The 19,391-nt window shown below is 48.7% G+C and overlaps 1 protein-coding gene across 1 annotated transcript; it reads left to right on the top strand.

Moving 5' to 3' along the window:
• Positions 1-3,050: 3,050 nt before the first annotated feature.
• On the top strand, positions 3,051-11,868 carry TLCD1 (TLC domain containing 1). Its single transcript, XM_083588097.1, has 4 exons — positions 3,051-3,279; positions 5,565-5,647; positions 9,068-9,150; positions 11,056-11,868. The coding sequence occupies exons 1-4, from the start codon at positions 3,089-3,091 to the stop codon at positions 11,434-11,436; spliced, it is 738 nt and encodes a 245-aa protein (XP_083444223.1). The 5' UTR covers positions 3,051-3,088; the 3' UTR covers positions 11,437-11,868.
• Positions 11,869-19,391: the final 7,523 nt, after the last annotated feature.

The following is a 19,391-nucleotide window of genomic DNA, read 5'->3' as shown; positions in this document are numbered from 1 at the left end:
TTCAAGGTCTTGAGACAGATCCTCTGAGATAAGGTGGATGTGGTGGCTGATTCTCCCTGCAAGGTCATTCCCAGCCAGCCAGGTGTCCTGCAAGGCTGGTGCTGTCTCTGAGAAAGAGCTTGGCTTCCCCTCTCCTCACCTTGATAGAGGGGTGTTTTTTTAAAAAGCAAAACATAGGAGGGAGGAAAGCACGCTGAGTAGTGCATGTTTTCAAAGGAAAGCTGGGGAAGATTCTGCATATATACACAAAAATAAATATAATAATTCATCAGAAAAGGAAACCAAGGGGTTAGATAATGATGATAATAATAATAATAATAATAATAATTATTATTATTATTATTATTTATTACTTATACCCTGCCCATATAGCCAGGCCTCCCCAGCCACTCTGGGCGGCTTCCAACAGAAGATTAAAAATACATTAAAACACCAGTCATTAAAAACTTCCCTAAACCGGGCTGCCTTCAGATGTCTTCTAAACATCGGATAGTTGTTTATTTCCTTGACATCTGATGGGAGGGTCTTCCACAGGGTGGGCGCCACTACCGAGAAGGCCCTCAGAGCTGGACCTCAGTGGGCTGAACGATGGGGGTGGAGATGCTCCTTCAGGTTTCACATTTAAACATGCACTGCTAGGGTTTTGATAGCACAAAAATGGAAATCATCAGAGATCCCTACTGTTATGGATTGGCAAGTAAAATTTTTCGAATATGCAGAATTAGCGAAAATGACACATAAAATTAGACACCAAAAAGGTACAAAGTTTATTGAAGAATGGAGTAAATTTGTAACATATATTGAATATCATTGTAGAAGTTTAAGAACTACAGTAGGATTAACATAAACCTTGTGCTGCGTACATAATTGGGAAAGAAACTGTAAGAGAAGAGGTAAACCAAGAAACCTGCAACTGGGAGGGAAGGAAGTCGAGGCGTGATATAATGCAATGTAAATAAGATGATGATACCAAAAATGAATGTAAAGATGATTTTATTATAATTTGTTTGTTTTTGCTTGGTTTTGTTTGTTTTTTGTTTAACTGAAAAAGCCAATAAAAAGTATTTAAAATAAATAAATAAATAAACATGCACACACACCATTGCTCCAAGGAACCCAAAGCAGCAGACACAATGTCTTCCCCTTCTTTGATTCTCACAACAAACCCGCAAGGTAGGCAAAGAGGCCCAAAGTAAACCAGAGGGAGCACAGATCGGAACTGGTCTCTGCCACCAAATCTGGAGAAGGACAATACGTTAGATCAGGAATGGAAAACCTCCATCCTGTGTGCTCAGACCCTACGAGAAGATGCTGGACCAGAGGGGCCCTTGGCCTGATGCTCTCCTTATGTTCTTATGTAGCCTTATCCCCCATGAATTTCATCTAATCCTCTTTTAAACTGCTCAGGCTGGTGTTCACTGCCAATATCTCTTTGCAGCAGATTCACGAGTTTAAGGCTGCACCGTGTGAAGAGAGTGAGGGGCATTCGGCCGGGGAAAATCGAGTGAAATAACTATTCCAGGTGCCTGGCGAAAGCCTTATCCTTCTTCCCCAGCAAGGAAAGTCTCTGGATAAACAAAAAACGGCCCATCAAATATTGTGGTGTGTTGCTGCCACCCAGTGTCAAAGGGCCCACTCTTCACATCAGTGGCTCAGTGACAACTCAGGCTAATGCTCTGCGCATCTGGTGACGTGGACTGTCGCTCTGGCCGTAATAAAAGAAGCCATTTTCGACCTATAATATATATTTATATCTTGCTTTCCTCCCTGGCAAGGGACTCAAGGTAAAAAAGAGACAGCCAAACAAATGGGATGGGGAAGCAATCCTTAAAAAAAATGTAAATAGTAACAGAATGTGTATGCATTATAATATGTTTACAACATACAGATCATTACAATAAAACAGCACAGTACCAGCCCTTTCATTAAAAGCAGTCAGTTGCCAACAGCCTGTTGGAACAAGAAAGTCTTCAGCTGGAGGGAGAACAAGGGCCTGTACGCAGTATACAATTTAATTAATAGTCACCATAATACTGTTAGCATTCATAAGTACCACAAGGCTGGTTTCTATTTTTAAAAAAGAGGTGTTATTGCAGGCTCGCGCAAAAAATCAGTGGCAATTCCATATGGCGAGGCCACTAGAAATAAAGCCATAAAATGATAATAAAGTCCTTATTATGTGCACCTTGAGGACGAAGATGATACTCTTCTTATCACTGGGGTGATGATCAGTGCCAGATTTACGTATAAGCTAAACAAGCTATAGCTTTGGGGGCCCCCAAAAGACTTAAAGGAAAAAATTCTGGATGTACATTTCCAAAATATAAGACAAAAACAAATAAAATAAACCTACATACAGCAACAGTGGCAAATGGCTTTAGATACCTATTAGATCCATAAATTACCATATAGCATATATTCAACACAAAAAACAGCAACAATTTGTTGTTGACAGCTGGACATATACAGGGCCCCATTCCCTTCAGTAGCTTAGGGCCTCATCAAACCTAAATCCGGCCCTGGTTATGATGATTTTTTAAAAAAATAGACAAGATGTAATAATAATGATGATGATGATGATGATGATGTTATTACTCCTTGGCAGCTTGAAGACGAAGCTGCTAATATCACTGGGTGATTAATAATAATAATAATAATAATAATAATAATAATAATAATATTATTACTCCTTGGCAGCTTGAAGACGAAGCTGCTAATATCACTGGGTGAATAATAATAATAATAATAGTAATAATAATAATAATAATAATAATAATAATAATAATATTACTCCTTGGCAGCTTGAGAACGAAGCTGCTAATATTACTGGGTGATTGATAATGATGATAATAATAATAATAATATTAATAGTGCCCCCGTCGCGATAGCGCTGCAGCGCCGCCCAACAACAATGGGGCGACGGTGACAATCGCACAGCGGGCGGGGGCGTGGCCTGGCGGCGGCGGCCCCTCCCCTGGGCGTGGCCTGGGCGGGCTCCTCCCCTGGGCGGGGCTCCTCCCGGCGGGCGGGCGCGCACGTGGGCCGGGGCGGCGCGCCGGGAGCGGGGAGGCAGGCGGGCGGGCGGGCGATGGGCCCGTGGCTGCGCTCGGCGGGGCTGGTGGCGGGCTCCACGCTGGCCTTCGCCGCCCTCCGCCAGGGGCTCCGGCTCAGCCCGCTGCCGGCGCACGTCCGCCTCGACGCTACGCGCACCTGGCGCTGGAGGAACCTGCTCGTCTCCTTCGTCCACTCCGTCGTGGCCGGGATCTGGGCCGTGGTCGGGTGAGTGCGGAACAGGGCCGCCCTCTCCTCCTGGGGCCAAGCTGCCTCTGAGCATGCACAGAGAGACACCCCCCCCCGCCAGTCCACTGCTGGGGAAAAGGCGTCACGGAAAGCCGGGGTGGGGGTGGTCTCTGAGCATGCACAAAGTGCCTTCCCCGCCGCCGCCGCTGCTGCCTTTGCACTTCCCGGAGCCTGCTTGCCAGTGGACATGCCCAGAGAATGCTCCTTACATAAACATCATCTCTCAGGAATGATGTATTTTGCAAGGCTGGCGTTGTGGTGGCTGGGAGTGAGGGTGGTGGTTGTTGTTTCTGGGCATGTACAGAGTGCCCTCCCCTCTTGGATCGGCACCCGGGGCGAGGCTGCCTCTGAGCATGCACAGAGAGACCCCCCTTCCCATCCCTCCCCCCCAGTCCACTGCCGGGGAAAAGGCGTCTTGGAAAGCTGGGGTGGGTTTCTAGGTGGGGGTGGGGTGGTCTCTGAGCATGCACAAAGTGCCTCCCCCGCCACTGCCTTTGCACTTCCCAGAGCCTGGTTGCCTTTGCACATGCACAGAGAACGCTCCTTACATAAACATCATCTCTCAGGGAGGATGTATTTTGCAAGGCTGGCGTTGTGGTGGCTGGGAGTGAGGGTGGTGGTGGTGGTGGTTTCTGGGCATGTACAGAGTGTCACCCCTCCTGCAGCCTAGACAGCATGTTGCAAAACAGAGGACATTTTCCCCCCTTGTCTCTTTTTGAAAGAAGAAGTTGCTCCCCAGGGTGGGGCTACCAGATGCGGCTTCTGTTCCCTGCCCTCCTCTCTCCCAGGGCAGCAGCCTGGCGCCAGCGCCACTCAGGTTAAGACCCGGCTCCTGTTCTCAGGCTCTTGCCAAGGCCTGCCTGCCGGGGCCTTGAAACAAGGCTGCTTTTGTCCTTGGAGATGATGGATCTTCCCTTTCCTGGTTCTACCTGTTCCCTAGAAGGTGCTTCCTGGCAAATTTCCTCGAGGTCAGCCCTGTTCCAGGAAAACTGGAGAGACCAGAAATAAGTCAATGGAAGGAGAGGGTGCCCCTGAGTGTACACAGAGTGTGGGCCGCCCTACTCGCAAGGAAGCCCACACAGATTTGGGGAGGGAACCTGGTGAACCTCAGCGGGGTTTTGCAACGTCCAAGGAAGCCTGCAGCTGGCCAAGTTGCCTGATGCCCTGCTCTCCCACACTGCCTGTTCTTTCCCATGTTTCTTAACTCACCTTCTCCGAAGGAGAAAACCGGTCCGTCTCCCCAAGAGGAGGCCGCAGGCGGGGCCCTGGATGTGTCAATCCCTGCCTTGGCACAGCCTCTCTTAGCAGGCTGGGGTTGCCCAAGGGGGCTGGCGCAGGTGGTCGCCCCCTGCCACTATGCACCTGTTGTGGGTCTCCAGCCCCTCCTCATTCCAGCAGGTGCTGGCAAGATGCCAGCCAGAATCTCTTGGTTGTGAAAAAGGACATCTGTGCGCTTGTGTGTGTGAACGCCAAGAACCTGGTTTCGGATCTTCGTGCATTAGGAAATCCCTAATGGTTGTCTTCGAGAGAGAGGCCATGAAGTTCCCCACACCACCGCATGTTGCAATAAATGGTTATTCTTCGTAATGCTATGTTGTTTTATTTAGCAATATTTATATACTGCTAAAAAATAATCTTAATCATTTTATAAAACGGGACAAAACATTTTAAACAGACTTTAAAGAGTGGCAGACATTGTGCTAAAAGCAGACTTGCTTTAGTTGGTAGCAGCTAATAACAACAACAAACCAATTTATTTATTTTTTGGAGTTTTCTCTGTTTCTGTCTGTCTCTCTTTTTAAACACTTGGGATTTTGGAGAAGGAAAGAACGCCCCCATTTTGAATTTAGGGAAATTCTAAATGGTATCTGTGCTGGATTTGAGACATCTAATGTGAATCTTGTTTATTTTAGTTTGCATTTGTGTCTGTGTGCAAGTGATCCCGTTTTGGGTCTGTGAAGGAGCCTAGCTTTCCCTGGCCAGTAATTCTGGTGGTCTGTGCCTGTCATATACTCCCTTCCCCTTAGTTTGGCTTAGTTCCATGATCCACCAGTTTTGCTCAGGGATCTCTTCCTTGTAATATGACATGGATTTTGTGGGTTGATCAAGGAACAGGACTGGCCCTTAAAGAACGTGTGACCCTGGTAAGGCTTGGGCCAGGAGGAACTTGTTTCTCCTGAATTTACCCTTTTTAAAAGTCCTCATTGTAGATGGCCTGTCCTAACTTGTGAATCTCTTGTTTTGTTTTCTATCCCGTGAACCAGGGTGTGGAAAATGCCTGGGGCTTTTGCCGACCTCATCAACTCAACCTCTCGATCCGGGCATCTGCTGCTGTGTGTTTCTGCAGGTGAGAAGCAGGTGATGCTAGCGGTGCTGGGCTCAGGCGGGCAGCAACCCAGTGCCTTGTCTCTGATGGAGTAAGGCAGCCTAACGGGCAAAAGGCGGCGCAGAGTAGTTTTGCCAAAAAAGGAAGTAATAATAATAATAATAATAATAATTTATTATTTATACCCCGCCCATCTGGCTGAGTTTCCCCAGCCACTCTGGGCAGCTCCCAATCAAGTGTTAAAAACAATACAGCATTAAATATTAAAAACTTCCCTAAATAGAGCTCCCTTCAGATGTCTTCTAAATGTTAGGTAGTTGTTTTTCTCTTTGACATCTGCTGGGAGGGCGTTTCACAGGGCGGGTGCCACTACCGAGAAGGCCCTCTGCCTGGTTCCCTGTAACCTCACTTCTCCCAGGGAGGGAACTGCCAGAAGGCCCTCGGCGCTGGACCTCAGTGTCTGGGCTGAACGATGGGGGTGGAGACGCTCCTTCAGGTCTACTGGGCTGAGGCCATTTGGGGCTTTAAAGGTCAGCAACAATGCTTTGAAATGTGCTTGGAAACATACTGGATTTCAGTGGGGACAAATGTAATAATTGGGAATAATCACATTCACAGATATAGGATGGAGGACACCTGGCTTGACAGCAGTCCATGTGAAAAGGACTTAGGGGTAATAATAATAATAATAATAGTAGTAGTAGTAATAATAATAATAATAATAATAATAATAATAATAATAATAATAATATAGATGCTATTCCGGCATTGCAAGGAGATGGACTGGATAACCCTTGAAGGCCCTTTTCAACTCTCTGATTCTCCAAGATGCAGCTCAGAGAGATGGAAGGTTTAGCAGCCTTTTCCCACAGAAGATGAGCAACTGCTGTATGTGTGGTTTTTGGATCGGGTAGATAGGATAATGGCTTGCATTTCCCGTATTTTGATGCATCTACACTTAATGCCTTTCTTCCTAAGTTAAGAGCAGTTGTAAGCTGAAATAATGAGCAGGGCTTTCAGAAGCTTTTAAACTGCATTGTTAAAACATTAGTCGGATTGATTGCCCGGGGGGGGGGGGGCAAGAATCGGGGATGGCTTTTGCCAATCGCCTGACCTCCAGATGTTTCTGATATGGCTCCCAGCTAGCGGTCAGGGATGATGGGAGTCTGTAGAGGAGAGGGCTATCGAAGGCTGTTGTTTTTGTTGTTGTTGTTGAGTCGTTTAGTCGTGTCCGCCTCTTCGTGACCCCCTGGACCAGAGCACGCCAGGCCCTCCTGTCTTCCACTGCCTCCCGCAGTTTGGTCAAACTCATGTGCGTAGCTTCGAGAACACTGTCCCACCATCTTGTCCTCTGTCGTCCCCTTCTCCTTGTGCCCTCCATCTTTCCCAACATCAGGGTCTTTTCCAGGGAGTCTTCTCTTCTCATGAGGCGGCCAAAGTCTTGGAGCCTCAGCTTCAGGATCCGTCCTTCCATTGAGCACTCAGGGCTGATTTCCTTCAGAACGGAGGGGTTTGATCTTCTTGCAGTCCATGGGACTCTCAAGAGTCTCCTCCAGCACCAGAATTCAAAAGCATCCATTCTTTGGCGCTTTTGAATTATGGTGCTGGAGGAGACTCTTGAGAGTCCCATGGACTGGGCTACTAGCCGCCATGGCTCTGCTCTGCCACGGCGGTCAGAGGAAGGGATGCTTCTGAATGCCAGTTGCTGGAAATGTCAGGAGGGCAGAGCTGCTGTTGGCGATCAAGATTGTGGGGTTCCCATTGGGGCACTTGGTTGGCCGCTGTGAGAATACGAGGCTGGTCTAGAAGGACCTCTGGCCTGATCCAGCAACCAGGGTCTTCCTATGGTCTTATGGAACCTCCAGGTCCTCAGGCAGTCTATCTGGTCTTTGGGGCATTTGGCTACGGTGGGAACGGCCTGATGGACTAGATGGGCCCCTTTGGGCCCGATCTAGCAGGCTCTTGTTAGGTCACGGAGGAGAAGGCTCCCAGGACGTTTGCGAGCGCCGTTCAAAGTGTTGGTGCTGACCTTTGAAGCCCTAAATGGCCTCAGCCCCATTTAGCTGAAGGAGCGTCTCCACCCCAGAAACTGAGGTCCAGCTCTGATGGCCTTCCGGCGGTTCCCTCACCGCGAAAAGTGAAGTTACAGGGAACCAGGCAGAGTTTCTGGCGCTGCTTTGGGTCGACCTCACGTGCCCCCGTGATTTCTCTGTGCAGATATTTTTCTGCCGTCCCTTGGCGTGCAAACCCTCCCGATATCGCGTGCTGCAGCAAGGTAGTTCTGCAGGTCAGCTGTATGGAAATAAAATCCACCAGACACTCAGCGCTGCTGCCAACTTCCTTTTTTGCTCAACAGCGTAACGGAAACACGGCTGGTGTTGCTAATTTTTCCCCAGCTGAGAGTTGGGAGCTGTGCTCTGTATTGTGGAGTTTGAGGCTGCCCTGATTCTGCTGGGTGCCCATCAATATTTGGAGCCTTCTGCGTGAACGCGAGGTTTTCCTGGGCCCAGAAAGAGGGGATTGTGAGCAGGCTGGGCCGCTCCCTCATGTGACTTCCTTGAATACAGGCTAGCTCAGTGGCAGAGCCTCTGCCTTGTGTGCAGGCGATCCCAGGTTCAATCCCTGGTGTCTCCAGGTAGGCAAAAGACTCCTGTCTGAAACCTTGGAGTGCTGCTGCCGGTCAGTGTGGACAGTACTGAGCTAGGTGGATGATGAATGGTCTTGAGTTAGAAAAAAGCGACTTCTTTTGTTCTGATTTAAAACCAACTCTGAGGACTGGAGTCTTGATGTATTTTAAGGCTCAAAGGCAGAGGCTCTGCTTGGCATGCAAAAGGTTCAGTAGCACCCCCACGTTGGGCTGGGAGAGACCCTAGAGAGCTGCTGCCAGTCAGTGCAGGCAGTACTGAGCTAGATGGGCCAGTGGTACCTCCCCGTGTTCCTCAGTTTAATACCCCAAGGTCACAGTGTTGTCATTTTCGTCCTTTTACTCGCAACGTTTTCACAAAATAATAATCTCAAAGCGGCTTAGATCATTTTTGGTGCAGGAGTTTTAAAAGAGCTGAAATTCAAGGGGGTTGGGGTGCTAACCTTTCAGGGTAAAAGGATAAAAGTTTTGGGCCTTTAAATAGTTTTAGGTGATGGTAAGATGGGAATTGGAGTCCTGGCACCAGATTTAGAGCAGTTCCTCCACACAGGGCGCCAGGCCGAGGGGCCAAAATGGAGATGATTCGTTTTGGGGCACCAAATTTTGGCCTCGCTCAGGGCGCCATATTATCAAAAATGACCAAGTCTGTTCCTGTGCATCCCGGAAGGCCACACCGCAGGTTCCCCCATCCTTGGGGGTGCAGAGGGTGGCGAGAGCGAACCTCTTCCTGCAGGGGATTGGGGTGGATGACCCACGAGGTCCCTTCCAACTCTATAACTCTTCTTCTTCCTCCCCAGGTTATTTCATCCATGACACTCTGGACATCATCGTCTGCCGCCAGTCTCGGGCCTCGTGGGAGTACCTGGTCCACCATGCCATGGCAAGTACCGGCCCTCGTGGGCCAGGAGAGGCAACTCAGAGGCCGGTGGCCGCCCTCGGCTGGCTCTGAGTCACAGAGATGCGAAGCAGGAAATTTCCCTGGTTTTTCTTTTTTATTTTCCCCTGCTGGAAAAAGGTCCCGTTTCACGAGTTCGTTAGTAAACATGAATGTGTGCCGTTTGCAAATTGTGATATAAACGAGCTTGGTATTGTCAGTGTTTTTAAGCTTGCTTTACTAAATATGAGAAAAATAACTTTTAAAAAGGTAGAATGAGGTCACGCAAGTACAGGGTTTCTGCACATGCTCACCACCCTCTATCAAAGCAGGCAAGAGGTTTTGGCAGACTCCAGAGTTTGCGGGGCCTTATCTGCTGTGGCTGCATCCTGTGTTCCAGATCTTCCCTTGACCAAGGGGGTGAGCGGGATGCCCTCTGGGTTCCCTTCCAACACTACAGTTCTGGGAATCCCTTGATTTGCTAATCTCTGCTACTCTGATAGACCAAAATGATCAAGGGAGTGGAACAGCTCTCTTCAGAGGGAAAGTTTGGGACGTTTTAGTTTAGAGAAAAGGTGAAGAAGAGACAACGCAATAGACATTTATAAAATCATGTCTGGCATGAAGAAAGTGGATAGTGAAAAGCTTTTTTCTCTTAACACTGGAACTCTTAGACATCTGTGAGAACAGGATGCTGGGCTAGGCCCAGGGGCTCCTTGAGTCTGATTCAGCAGGCTCTTCTGATGTTCTTTGACACTGCAGAATTCAGCTTTCAGAGAAACTCGCTTTTGTTTTTAAGTGGCGAGTTCCTAGTCCTCATGATTCCGGGACAGCAAGAGTGCTGGGCAAATGATCCCGCTCTGGCCTGATCTAGCAGGGCTGCCTATTATTATGTTTTGTTTTGATACTTTATGATAACAAAAGGACAGATTTAAAAAATCACACTTCTTAATTGACTTCCCGCAGACTCCCCCTCCTGGTTCCATTTTTTCTACTCATTTATACACGTCCACTGAGTCTTATACTCTTAACTATCCAATTTTAAAACCTTATGCATATGATTACAAGTGACCTTTAAGAGGTCAACTAATGTAGAAGCCAATACGCAAAGTTTACTAATTATGCCTGAACATTTCTCCCTTTTTTAAAAAAAGAAGAGAGAAAAAGGAAATAAAAGAAGAACAATATCCTTATTCTTTCTAGGGTTTCAGATTGTCTGGTGTGTCCTGCATAGTTCATTACAGTGGTACCTCGGGTTCGAAGGGACGCGGGTGACACTGTGGGTTAAACCACAGAGCCTAGGACTTGCCGATCAGAAGGTCGGCGGTTCGAATCCCTGTGACGGGATGAGCTCCCGTTGCTCGGTCCCTGCTCCTGCCCACCTAGCAGTTCAAAAGCTCGTCAAGTGCAAGTAGATAAATAGGTACCGCTCCGGTGGGAAGGTAAACGGCATTTCCATGCGCTGCTCTGGTTTGCCAGAAGCGGCTTAGTCATGCTGGCCACATGACCCAGAAGCTGTACGCTGGCTCCCTCGGCCAATAAAGCGAGATGAGCGCTGCAACCCCAGAGTCGGTCACGACTGGACCTCATGGTCAGGGGCCCATTTACCATTTCATTTTACCTCAGGTTACAGATGCTTCAGGTTAGACTCCGCTAACCTAGAAATAGTACCTCGGGTTAAGAACTTTGCTTCAGGATGAGAACAGAAATTGCACAGTGGCAGCGGTAGGCCCCATTAGCTAAAGTGGTGCTTCAGGTTAAGAACAGTTTCAGGTTAAGTATGGACCTCCAGAACGAATTAAGTTCTTAACCCAAAGTACCACTGTAGTTTGTTTTGCCCGTCAACTTCATCTTCACCTATTATTATGTTTAAAGACACGATTCCTCCCTCTCCTCCTCTTTCCTCCTCAGGCCATCATGGGATTGTTTTCTGGGATTCTCCTGAACCGCTTTGTGGCCGCCGGCCTGGTGACCCTCTTTGTGGAGGTGAGCAACATCTTCCTGACCCTCCGCATGATGATGCGCCTGGGCCACCTGCCCTTCCCCACCCTCTACCTGGTCAACAAGTACGTCAACGTGGTGGTCTACTTCCTCTTCCGCCTGGCCCCCCAGGCCTACCTGACCTGGTACTTCATCCGCTTCGTGGAGATGCGCGGCCAGGGCGCTTTCCTCATGGTCAACCTGGTCCTTCTCGACGGCATGATCCTCATCTACTTCTCGCGCCTCATGCGCTCCGACTTCTGCCCGGGCGCCCGGGGCCCCGACAGCGAGAAGAAGTTCCTGACGGACTGAGCTGCCTCTTGTGGTCTCTCCCGGACTCCTCGGCGGGTGGAGAGGACGGTTTGGGCAGTGCCAAAGGGAGAGCCGTTGTCGTCGCGCTCCTCCGCTGCCTGTGTGCCTTATCCGCCGAGGACCGCGCCGTTCTCACTGTGATGTTCTTTTCCAAGCCTTTTCCTTTCCTTGTTCTGGGCCCGGTGGGGTTAGGGGGCTCCCCACCCCACCCCACCGGGCCTTGCCTTACTAGACGAGGGTGACGCCTTCCGAATTCAGAGGGGAGGCAGTGCCGCGCCAAGCGGCCTGAGCCAATCTGAGCTCAGCAGGAAGCAAGAGAAGATGGGAAGATTGGGCGGTTGGGGTTGAGTTTTTGCCTTGTTCGCTGTTGGTGGTTTGGAAAATGGAAGGGGAAAGGGTAGTTTCATGCATTAAAAGCTGTTCTCGATAAAAGCCGCCCCCACCAGAGGTGTTTTTTCAAGGGGGCAACAATTCCACACAGGCTCCCACGCGTGTCTCGCCATCCTCCGTCCAGACAAGAAAGGGGTTGGATCTGAGGAGACATGGGGTCCCTTCCAACTCTCCCGTTCTTTAAGTAAGCTTTGTCAGCTTCAAGGACACTTCCCAGCCTGGCAATTCCCCTTGGGGGGGAGTGTTTGTGGCCTGGGGAAAGTCTCAAGGGCCTGATGGAAGGGAGAAGAGGGCCACATTGAGCCCCAGGCTTGAGGTTCCCCACCTCAAGTCTTCAGTGTTTGGGGATTCTTTCAGTTTAGTAGAAGAGTGAGTAAGAAGAGGAGGTTTATAAAACTTCCTGACAAAAAATAGAAACTTCCTTCACCCGAAGCATAACAAACTTTCAGAATTGCTGTCACCAGGTAGGGGTTGGTTTAGCTGCTTCAGAGGAGGTCTAGACAACTCCACTGAGCAGGAGAAGGCTCTTGAATGCTTCCGGTCAGGCTGGCTAGATGGAGCGTCCACCTTCAGGAGCAGTGTACCCCTGAATTTCAAGCTGCTCTGAAGCAAAAGTGGTAAAGTGCTACCGCAGTCAGTTGACCTGCTTGAAGGGTTCCCATTGGGCCATCTGGTTGGCCATTTGGGGAAAACAGGATGCTCATCAAGCTAAGTCTAACGGGGTCTTCATGTTCGTTTTTTGTTTTTTTTTAAACAGTTTAGGAATTTTCACATCTTTTCTGCAGTCCTGACAGTGGGACCTGAGAAGACACCTGGAGTCCTGTGTCCAGTTCTGGGCACCCCAGGTTAAGAAGGATATTGACAAACTGGGAGGTGGGCAGAGGAGGGCAACCAAGATAATCAAGGGTCTGGAAACAGAGTCTTAAGAGGAGTGGTTGAGGGAGTTGGGGATGTTTAGCCTGGATGGTAGGAGTCTGAGAGGATATAGGAGAGCCATCTTCAAATATCTCACATGGAAGAGGCAGCAAGCTTGTTTTCTCCTGCTCCGGAGGGCAGGACTCGAACCCATCTCCTTAAAAGGAGATTCCAACTCAACATCAGGAAGAACTTTCTGAGAAGAGTTGTTTGACGGTGCAACAGACGACTTGGAAAGTGGTGGGTGCGCCTTCGATTGAGGTTTTTAAGCAGTGTTTGGATGGTCACCTGACAGGGATTCTTCGGTTTTGACTCCTGCATTGCAGGGGGTTGGACTGGATGATCTTTGGGGGACCCTTGCCAACTCTACAGTTCTAGGATTCTATCAATGGCTCCTAGCCCTGGTGGCTATTTTATCTGGAGGCAGGAATGCTTCCGAATGCCAGTTGCTGAAAACCCCAGGAGGAGAGAATCCTGCCTGCAGGTTACCCCTAATAGGTATCTCATTGGCCACTTTGTGAAGAGGATGCTGGACCAGATGGGCCCCCCTCCCCCCCCCCAATTTTTTTATTCATTTTATAACACAAACAGAAAAACAGGCAATAGAAGCAAATTCTTGTCCTACCCTTATTTTTTCTAAACATTGTTAGGCGAGCTTCCCCAAGTCCTCCCTATCTGATTTTCATTTTACCTCACCTTTAGCAGTTTACATATATCATAGTTTTTAACCATATTTTTTTATCACACTTTTACCATAAAAACCTTGACATTTTACCACTTACTATTTTAAAATACACTATCTTCTCCTCCTCACCCTACGGCCTATATCCACTTCCAAAGCTATTATGAGATTTAAATATTAACATATTTTTTCAAAATATTCTTTAATCTTCCACCGCCTCTTCTCTCGGGTCTCGGAGACTCCTGGTCAGTTCGGCAAGATGGGCCCCCTTTGGCCTGACCCAGCCAGCTCTTCTTAGGCTCCTTTTGGACATTAGCGGTGGCGCGAAGGAGGGAGCGCCAGCCTCTTGTCAAACAGCAAACTCTCTGTGCCCTGAAAATGTGTCTCCCAGCCGGCCTCTTGGGGCTGAGCAGAGCTGACAGGGTGCTGCCGTTGCCTTGCGAACGGTCCCACAGCGAGAGTCGGGATCTGCTTGGCTGGCCGGCGCCTCACCTGAGACGCCCATCCAATCCCCGGCTTGGGATCCAGGCCGGGTTGAGTGGAAAAACCAGCCGGTTGCCATGGGGAGGGTGCCTCTGTGCTGCCTCGAAAGAGGCACTGCGGGTTTTGAGGCTGGGGTGTGTGTGGCAGCAACAACAAAGGACTCTCTTGCCCCCCCACTGGCATATCCCTGAGATCTCGGCTGCTGAGCCACAATGAGCTGTGGTGGGAATTGGAAACTGTTTTCTCCAGGAGGGGGTTGTTGCATCCATGGCTGCTCTTTTCCCTGGGCATGGTGCCAACTAGCAAGGGCACAGCTCAGAGAAACACACCTGGCAGCAGCTGAGTGGTGGAGCTGCCCAGGTTTAGTCCACCCTGAAATCTCCATGGGGGGCTGGGAGGGACACCCACTGCCAGAAACCCCAGAAAGCCGCTACCAGTCAGTGTAGGCATTATTATTATTAATAATAATAATAGTGTTTTTTTCTTTCAAAAATGTTTAGGGGTACTCTCACTTTCCTTCTCATATTGAAATACTGCCCCTCAGTGTGTCTTTAAACCACACTGATTATTATTAATTAAATTTATATACTTTAAAGCCCTAAATGGCCTCGGTCCAGTATATCTGAAGGAGCGTCTCCACCCCCATCGTTCAGCCCAAACGATGTCAGATGTCAAGGAAATAAACAACTATCTGGCATTTAGAAGACATCTGAAGGCAGCCCTGTTTAGGGAAGCTTTTGATGTTTAATAGGTTATTGTATTTTAATATTTTGTTGGAAGCCACCCAGAGTGGCTGGGGAATCCCAGCCGGATGGGCAGGGTTTAGGGGTAATAATAATAATAATAATAATAATAATAATAATAATAATATTTATTATTATTATTTTATACCACCCTTTATCAAAAGATCTTGGGGCGGTACACAACATTAGAAATACATTACAAAACATCAATGATAGAACCATAATAAAAAGCATACTGACAGCCTAATAGAAAAATAATCATCAGAATAACAGCCTCCCCCTCCCCCCGTTTTACAAGCCTTAGATTATTTAATGGCCAAAAATGAATGGTTTTGCCTGGCACCTGAAGGCATGCAATGATGGCGCCAGGCAATCCTCTCTGGGGAGAGCACCCCACAGTTTTGGAAGCCACCACCAAAAAGGCCCGTTCTTGTGTTGCCACTCTCCAAACTTCTCCAGGAGCGGGACCTCAGATGACAAGTGCAGGTCGGACAATACGGAGCTGGATAGACCAATGGGTCTGGTTTGGAATAAGGCAACTTCCTATGTTCCCATTTAAGTCACTTCCTTATTCCAGACCATGAGGACTAGAATATTGATTTTTTAAGTGAAGAGCTGCCGCATAGTGGCAGAACATCAGCCTTGCATGCAGAAGAACCAGGGTCTGAACCCCGGGGGCATCTCCAGGTAGGGCTGGGAGAGAACCCCCCCCCCAATATGAAACATTGGAGAACTGCTGCCAGTCAGTGCAGACAATGTTGAGCTAGGTGCAACTTAGTATGCCTTTGAATTTTTTTTTTTTTTTAAGACTCCTTCCTCATTTCTCAACCCTGAGTAACTGACAACAACAATTGCTGGCATTGCATAATTATTTTTGCTTCTTATGCATTTGCCTGAAACAAGAAGAGTTAACTTCTGAAACTCTGCCGCAAGATGCGCCGATGGCCATGAAACCGGGCAGCCTTAAAAGAGGATTAGACGATACAACATTGGTGAAGGCCTTGTCGTGCCTCCAGTGTCCAGCACAGTCTATTCTGAATAGCAGTTTCTGGGGATCACAAGTGAGAAGGGGTTTATGTTTCCATCCAAGTATTTTTTAAATTAAATGAATAGAGAAGGGGAGAGAGCCCAGTTAAATACAAAGCAAGTTTGCGGCGTCCGCCGTGGAAAGAATATAACCTTCCTGATGTTTGTGGATTGCAACTTTATCTGCCCCAGCCAGCCCTGGCAATGAGATCAGAGAGAGCAGGAGTTATAGAAGCTAGGAGGATAAGGCCAGAGGGTGCATTAATGGCTTTGGCCAGATAAAAAGAGGTGGAATGCTGTTATCACACCAGTTGTATCTTAGCACAAGAAGTTACTGGTTGTCTGCACTAAAGTAGGGCAAGTTATTCCCATCTGGGTCCCAGCAGGAGCTCAGAAACAACAACCAAGCGAGGTAGATTGTTGTGAGACCCAAGGAGCAGAGAAGGGACTGCGAATCCATCTCCCAATACATTGCCCGTTTCCCAGCATAACCATAAGGACTAGGAACTTGCAGGAAGAGAATGAAATGTTAAAAAGTTTGGCCGATTCAAATTACAAGGAGATTTTGACTTGAACATTAGGAATAACTTTCTGACGGTAAGAGCTGTTTGATGGTGGGACTCTCACAGAAGGTGGTGGTTTCTTCTTCCTTGGAGGTTTTTAAGCAGAGGGTGCATGGCCACCGGTTGGGGATCTGTAGCCGTGATCCCTGTATTGGACTGGATGACCTTTGGAGGATCCTTCCGACTCTACAATTCTGGAATGGCTTGTTTTGGAAGGATCTCTGCCCAGCCCAGGCAACCCATATTTGTGTTGAATTTGGACAGATTTCTGGCTCCAAGGATGGGGAGGACTTTATGGGAAGAAAGCGTAGATTAATCAGGGAACTTTGCAAGCCCAACTTGTGCAAAAGGGACACTGGCAGGCGGTCTCACCCCCCCCCCCAAAGTCCTTTTCCCACCAAGACTGGCCAAAAATATCTGGCCCTGGTGCGCTCTGCATGCCTGAACTGCTAAATGGGATGTTGAGTTTTCTTTCCTGAACGTCAAGGAGGTTTTGCCATGGAAAAGGCTGCCATGCAGACGCAGCTTCAGGAGTTTGTTCTGGGTTCATGGACTCATGTGACCACGGAAAGCGCACACAGCCTTCATTGAATTGCTTCTGGTTGCTGTCAAGGGCGACTTAAATGGTCCGAGGGAAGGAAGCAAATCCCCTGCTGGAATCGTAAAACCGTTGATTTGGAAACTGACCGTACTGGAGCGTCAGGAAAAGCAGCAATTGGCTGTGATGGCTTTTTATAGCATTCATGTACGGTGCAAGCAAAGGGCAGGGAGAGGTTTTTCTTGTTTTCTGAACCTAAGCGCTTGCTGGATCAAGCCAGTGGCTCATCTAGTCTGGCAAGCATCCTGTTTTCACAGTGGCCAACCAGCCAGGGCTGTGTACTGGTGAAAAGTGACCAGGGTTCAAATAGCTGCTCAGCTATGGAAGCCCCTTGAGTGACCTTGCGCCACTCAGTCTCTCCTACCTCACAGGGTGTTGTAAAGAGCCTCTTGCATGAAAGGGGGAATGTAAGTGCAATGAACAGAATGGAATGGAGAAATCCACAAACAGGATTCGAACACAAGGCGACTCTCCCCCATCCGAGGTCTCCAGCACCTGGTATTCGAAAGCCTTGCTGCCTCTGACTATGGAGGAAGAGCAGTCTCACCCAGGAATTTGTCCAATCCTCTATTAAAGCCATCCAGGTTGGTGGCCATCATCCCTGCCTCCTGTAGCAGGGAGTTCCACTGTTCAACTCTGTGCAGCGCAGTGTGAACGACTTTTTTCCCTTTTCTTTCTGCCGTAAACTCTCCTCCCACAATACCAGAACATTGAGTCATCTCACAAAAACAAAAGATTCAGACCAGAGAGAATAGAATGGCAGGGTGTGGTGAACCTGTGGAACTGGCTGCCACAAGGCACCGCTGCAACTCGCTTGCCTTGATGGTTTTGAAAGATTAAGACAAATTAACAGAGAAGAAATCTGCTGGTCACGACGGCTGGATGCTCTCTCTCCAGCATCAGAGGCAACCTGCCTCTGAACAGCAAACCCTACAGAACAGCAGGTATTTACTGTTCTTTGTGGAAATTGAACCTCCAAAACAGCTGCTCAGGCATGTGACCACTTCAGCTGAGAGGGTCCTTGTCTCAGTCCACTTGGTGACGCCTTGTTCCCATCCTGGGACTCTTGAGGGCCCCAGAAACCCAGGAGGTGGCAGTGTTCCAGCTGCAAGCTTTTGCCAGAGAGTGATGGCTTTCCTTCTCTCTGCAGTGCGTTAAGAGTGTGCTCACAACCTGCATCTGATAATAATAATATTTTTATTATTTATACCCCACCCACCTGGGTTTCCCCAGCCATTCTGGGCAGCTTCCAGCTCGGTTCCCCCACGGTTAAGCTGCTCTGTTCCCCAGCGCTTAGTTCAGCTGTGGAACTCCCTGCCACTGGAAGCAGTGATGGCCAACTTGCATGGCTTTCAAAGAGGATTGGACAAATTCATGGAAGAGGAGAGGGCTCTGGAGGGCTGCTAGCCATTTCTCTGCGCAGCCTCCTCGGTTGGAGGCAGCAATGATTCTGAATACCAGCTGCTGGAAACCATAGTGGGGGAGAGAGGGTTCTTGTGTTCAGGCCCTGCTTGCGAGTTCCGCTTTGGAGCATCTGGGTGTCCCAACAGGATGCTGGGGCCGTTTTCATGAAGCTGTAGCTGCTGTGAGGATCTACAGCCAATCCACCTCCTTGCACACAACCTCCTTGAAATGAAGTGATTTGGCGCACGCCCATCCAAGGCCCCCACTCAAACAGCTCCTCTTTCACTCCACTCCAAACTCTCTCCCCCACCCGACGTCTCAGATCCAAACAGGCACTGCCCTCTCTGCTAAAGCACCCAGCATCCAGCCCCACTTGCAACATGCCTTCCACTTATGGGGAAATTCCTGGCAGCCAAACCTATTGCCAAATGGAAGGCAAAGGTTCTTGTCAATTAATCAAAGGAAGTTTAAGAGCACCCGAGTGCTCTTCAGGCTGAGAGTGCTCCGTGGCACCATCGCTCCAGGGAGTCCTTCACGAGGCACATTGTTAAACTCTGGAACTCCCTTCCCCAGGGAGGGGGACCAACCCAGTGTCTTTAAAAGAAAAGGCAGATTCACAGAGAATGCCATGAACTGCCACTAATAATTTATTATTTATACCCCACCCATCTGGCTGGGCTTCCCCAGCCACTCTGGGTGGTTTCCAACAAAATATTAAAATACCGCAATACATCAAACTGTGGGTGGTTTCCAACAAAATATTAGAATACCGTAATACATCAAACATTAAAAACTTCCCTAAACAGGGCTGCCTTCAGATGTCTTCTAAATGCCAGATAGTTGTTTATTTCCTTGACATCTGATGGAAGGGCGTTCCACAGGGCGGGTGCCACTACCGAGAAGGCCCTCTGCCTGGTTCCCTGTAACTTGGCTTCTTGCAGCGAGGGAACCGCCAGAAGGCCCTCGGAGCTGGACCTCAGTGTTCAGGCAGAATGATGGGGGTGGAAACGCTCCTTCAGATATACAGTGGTACTTCGGGTTAAGTACTTAATTCGTTCTGGAGGTCTGTTCTTAACCTGAAGCACCACTTTAGCTAATGGGGAAACGTACTGGGAGCCAATGTAGGTCTTTCAAGACCGGTGGGCTGTGCC

The sequence above is a fragment of the Podarcis filfolensis genome (genome assembly GCF_964270895.1).
Source record: "Podarcis filfolensis genome assembly, chromosome: 15".
In the NCBI taxonomy this organism is placed as follows: domain Eukaryota; kingdom Metazoa; phylum Chordata; class Lepidosauria; order Squamata; family Lacertidae; genus Podarcis; species Podarcis filfolensis.
This window is presented reverse-complemented; position numbering and strand designations above follow the sequence as displayed.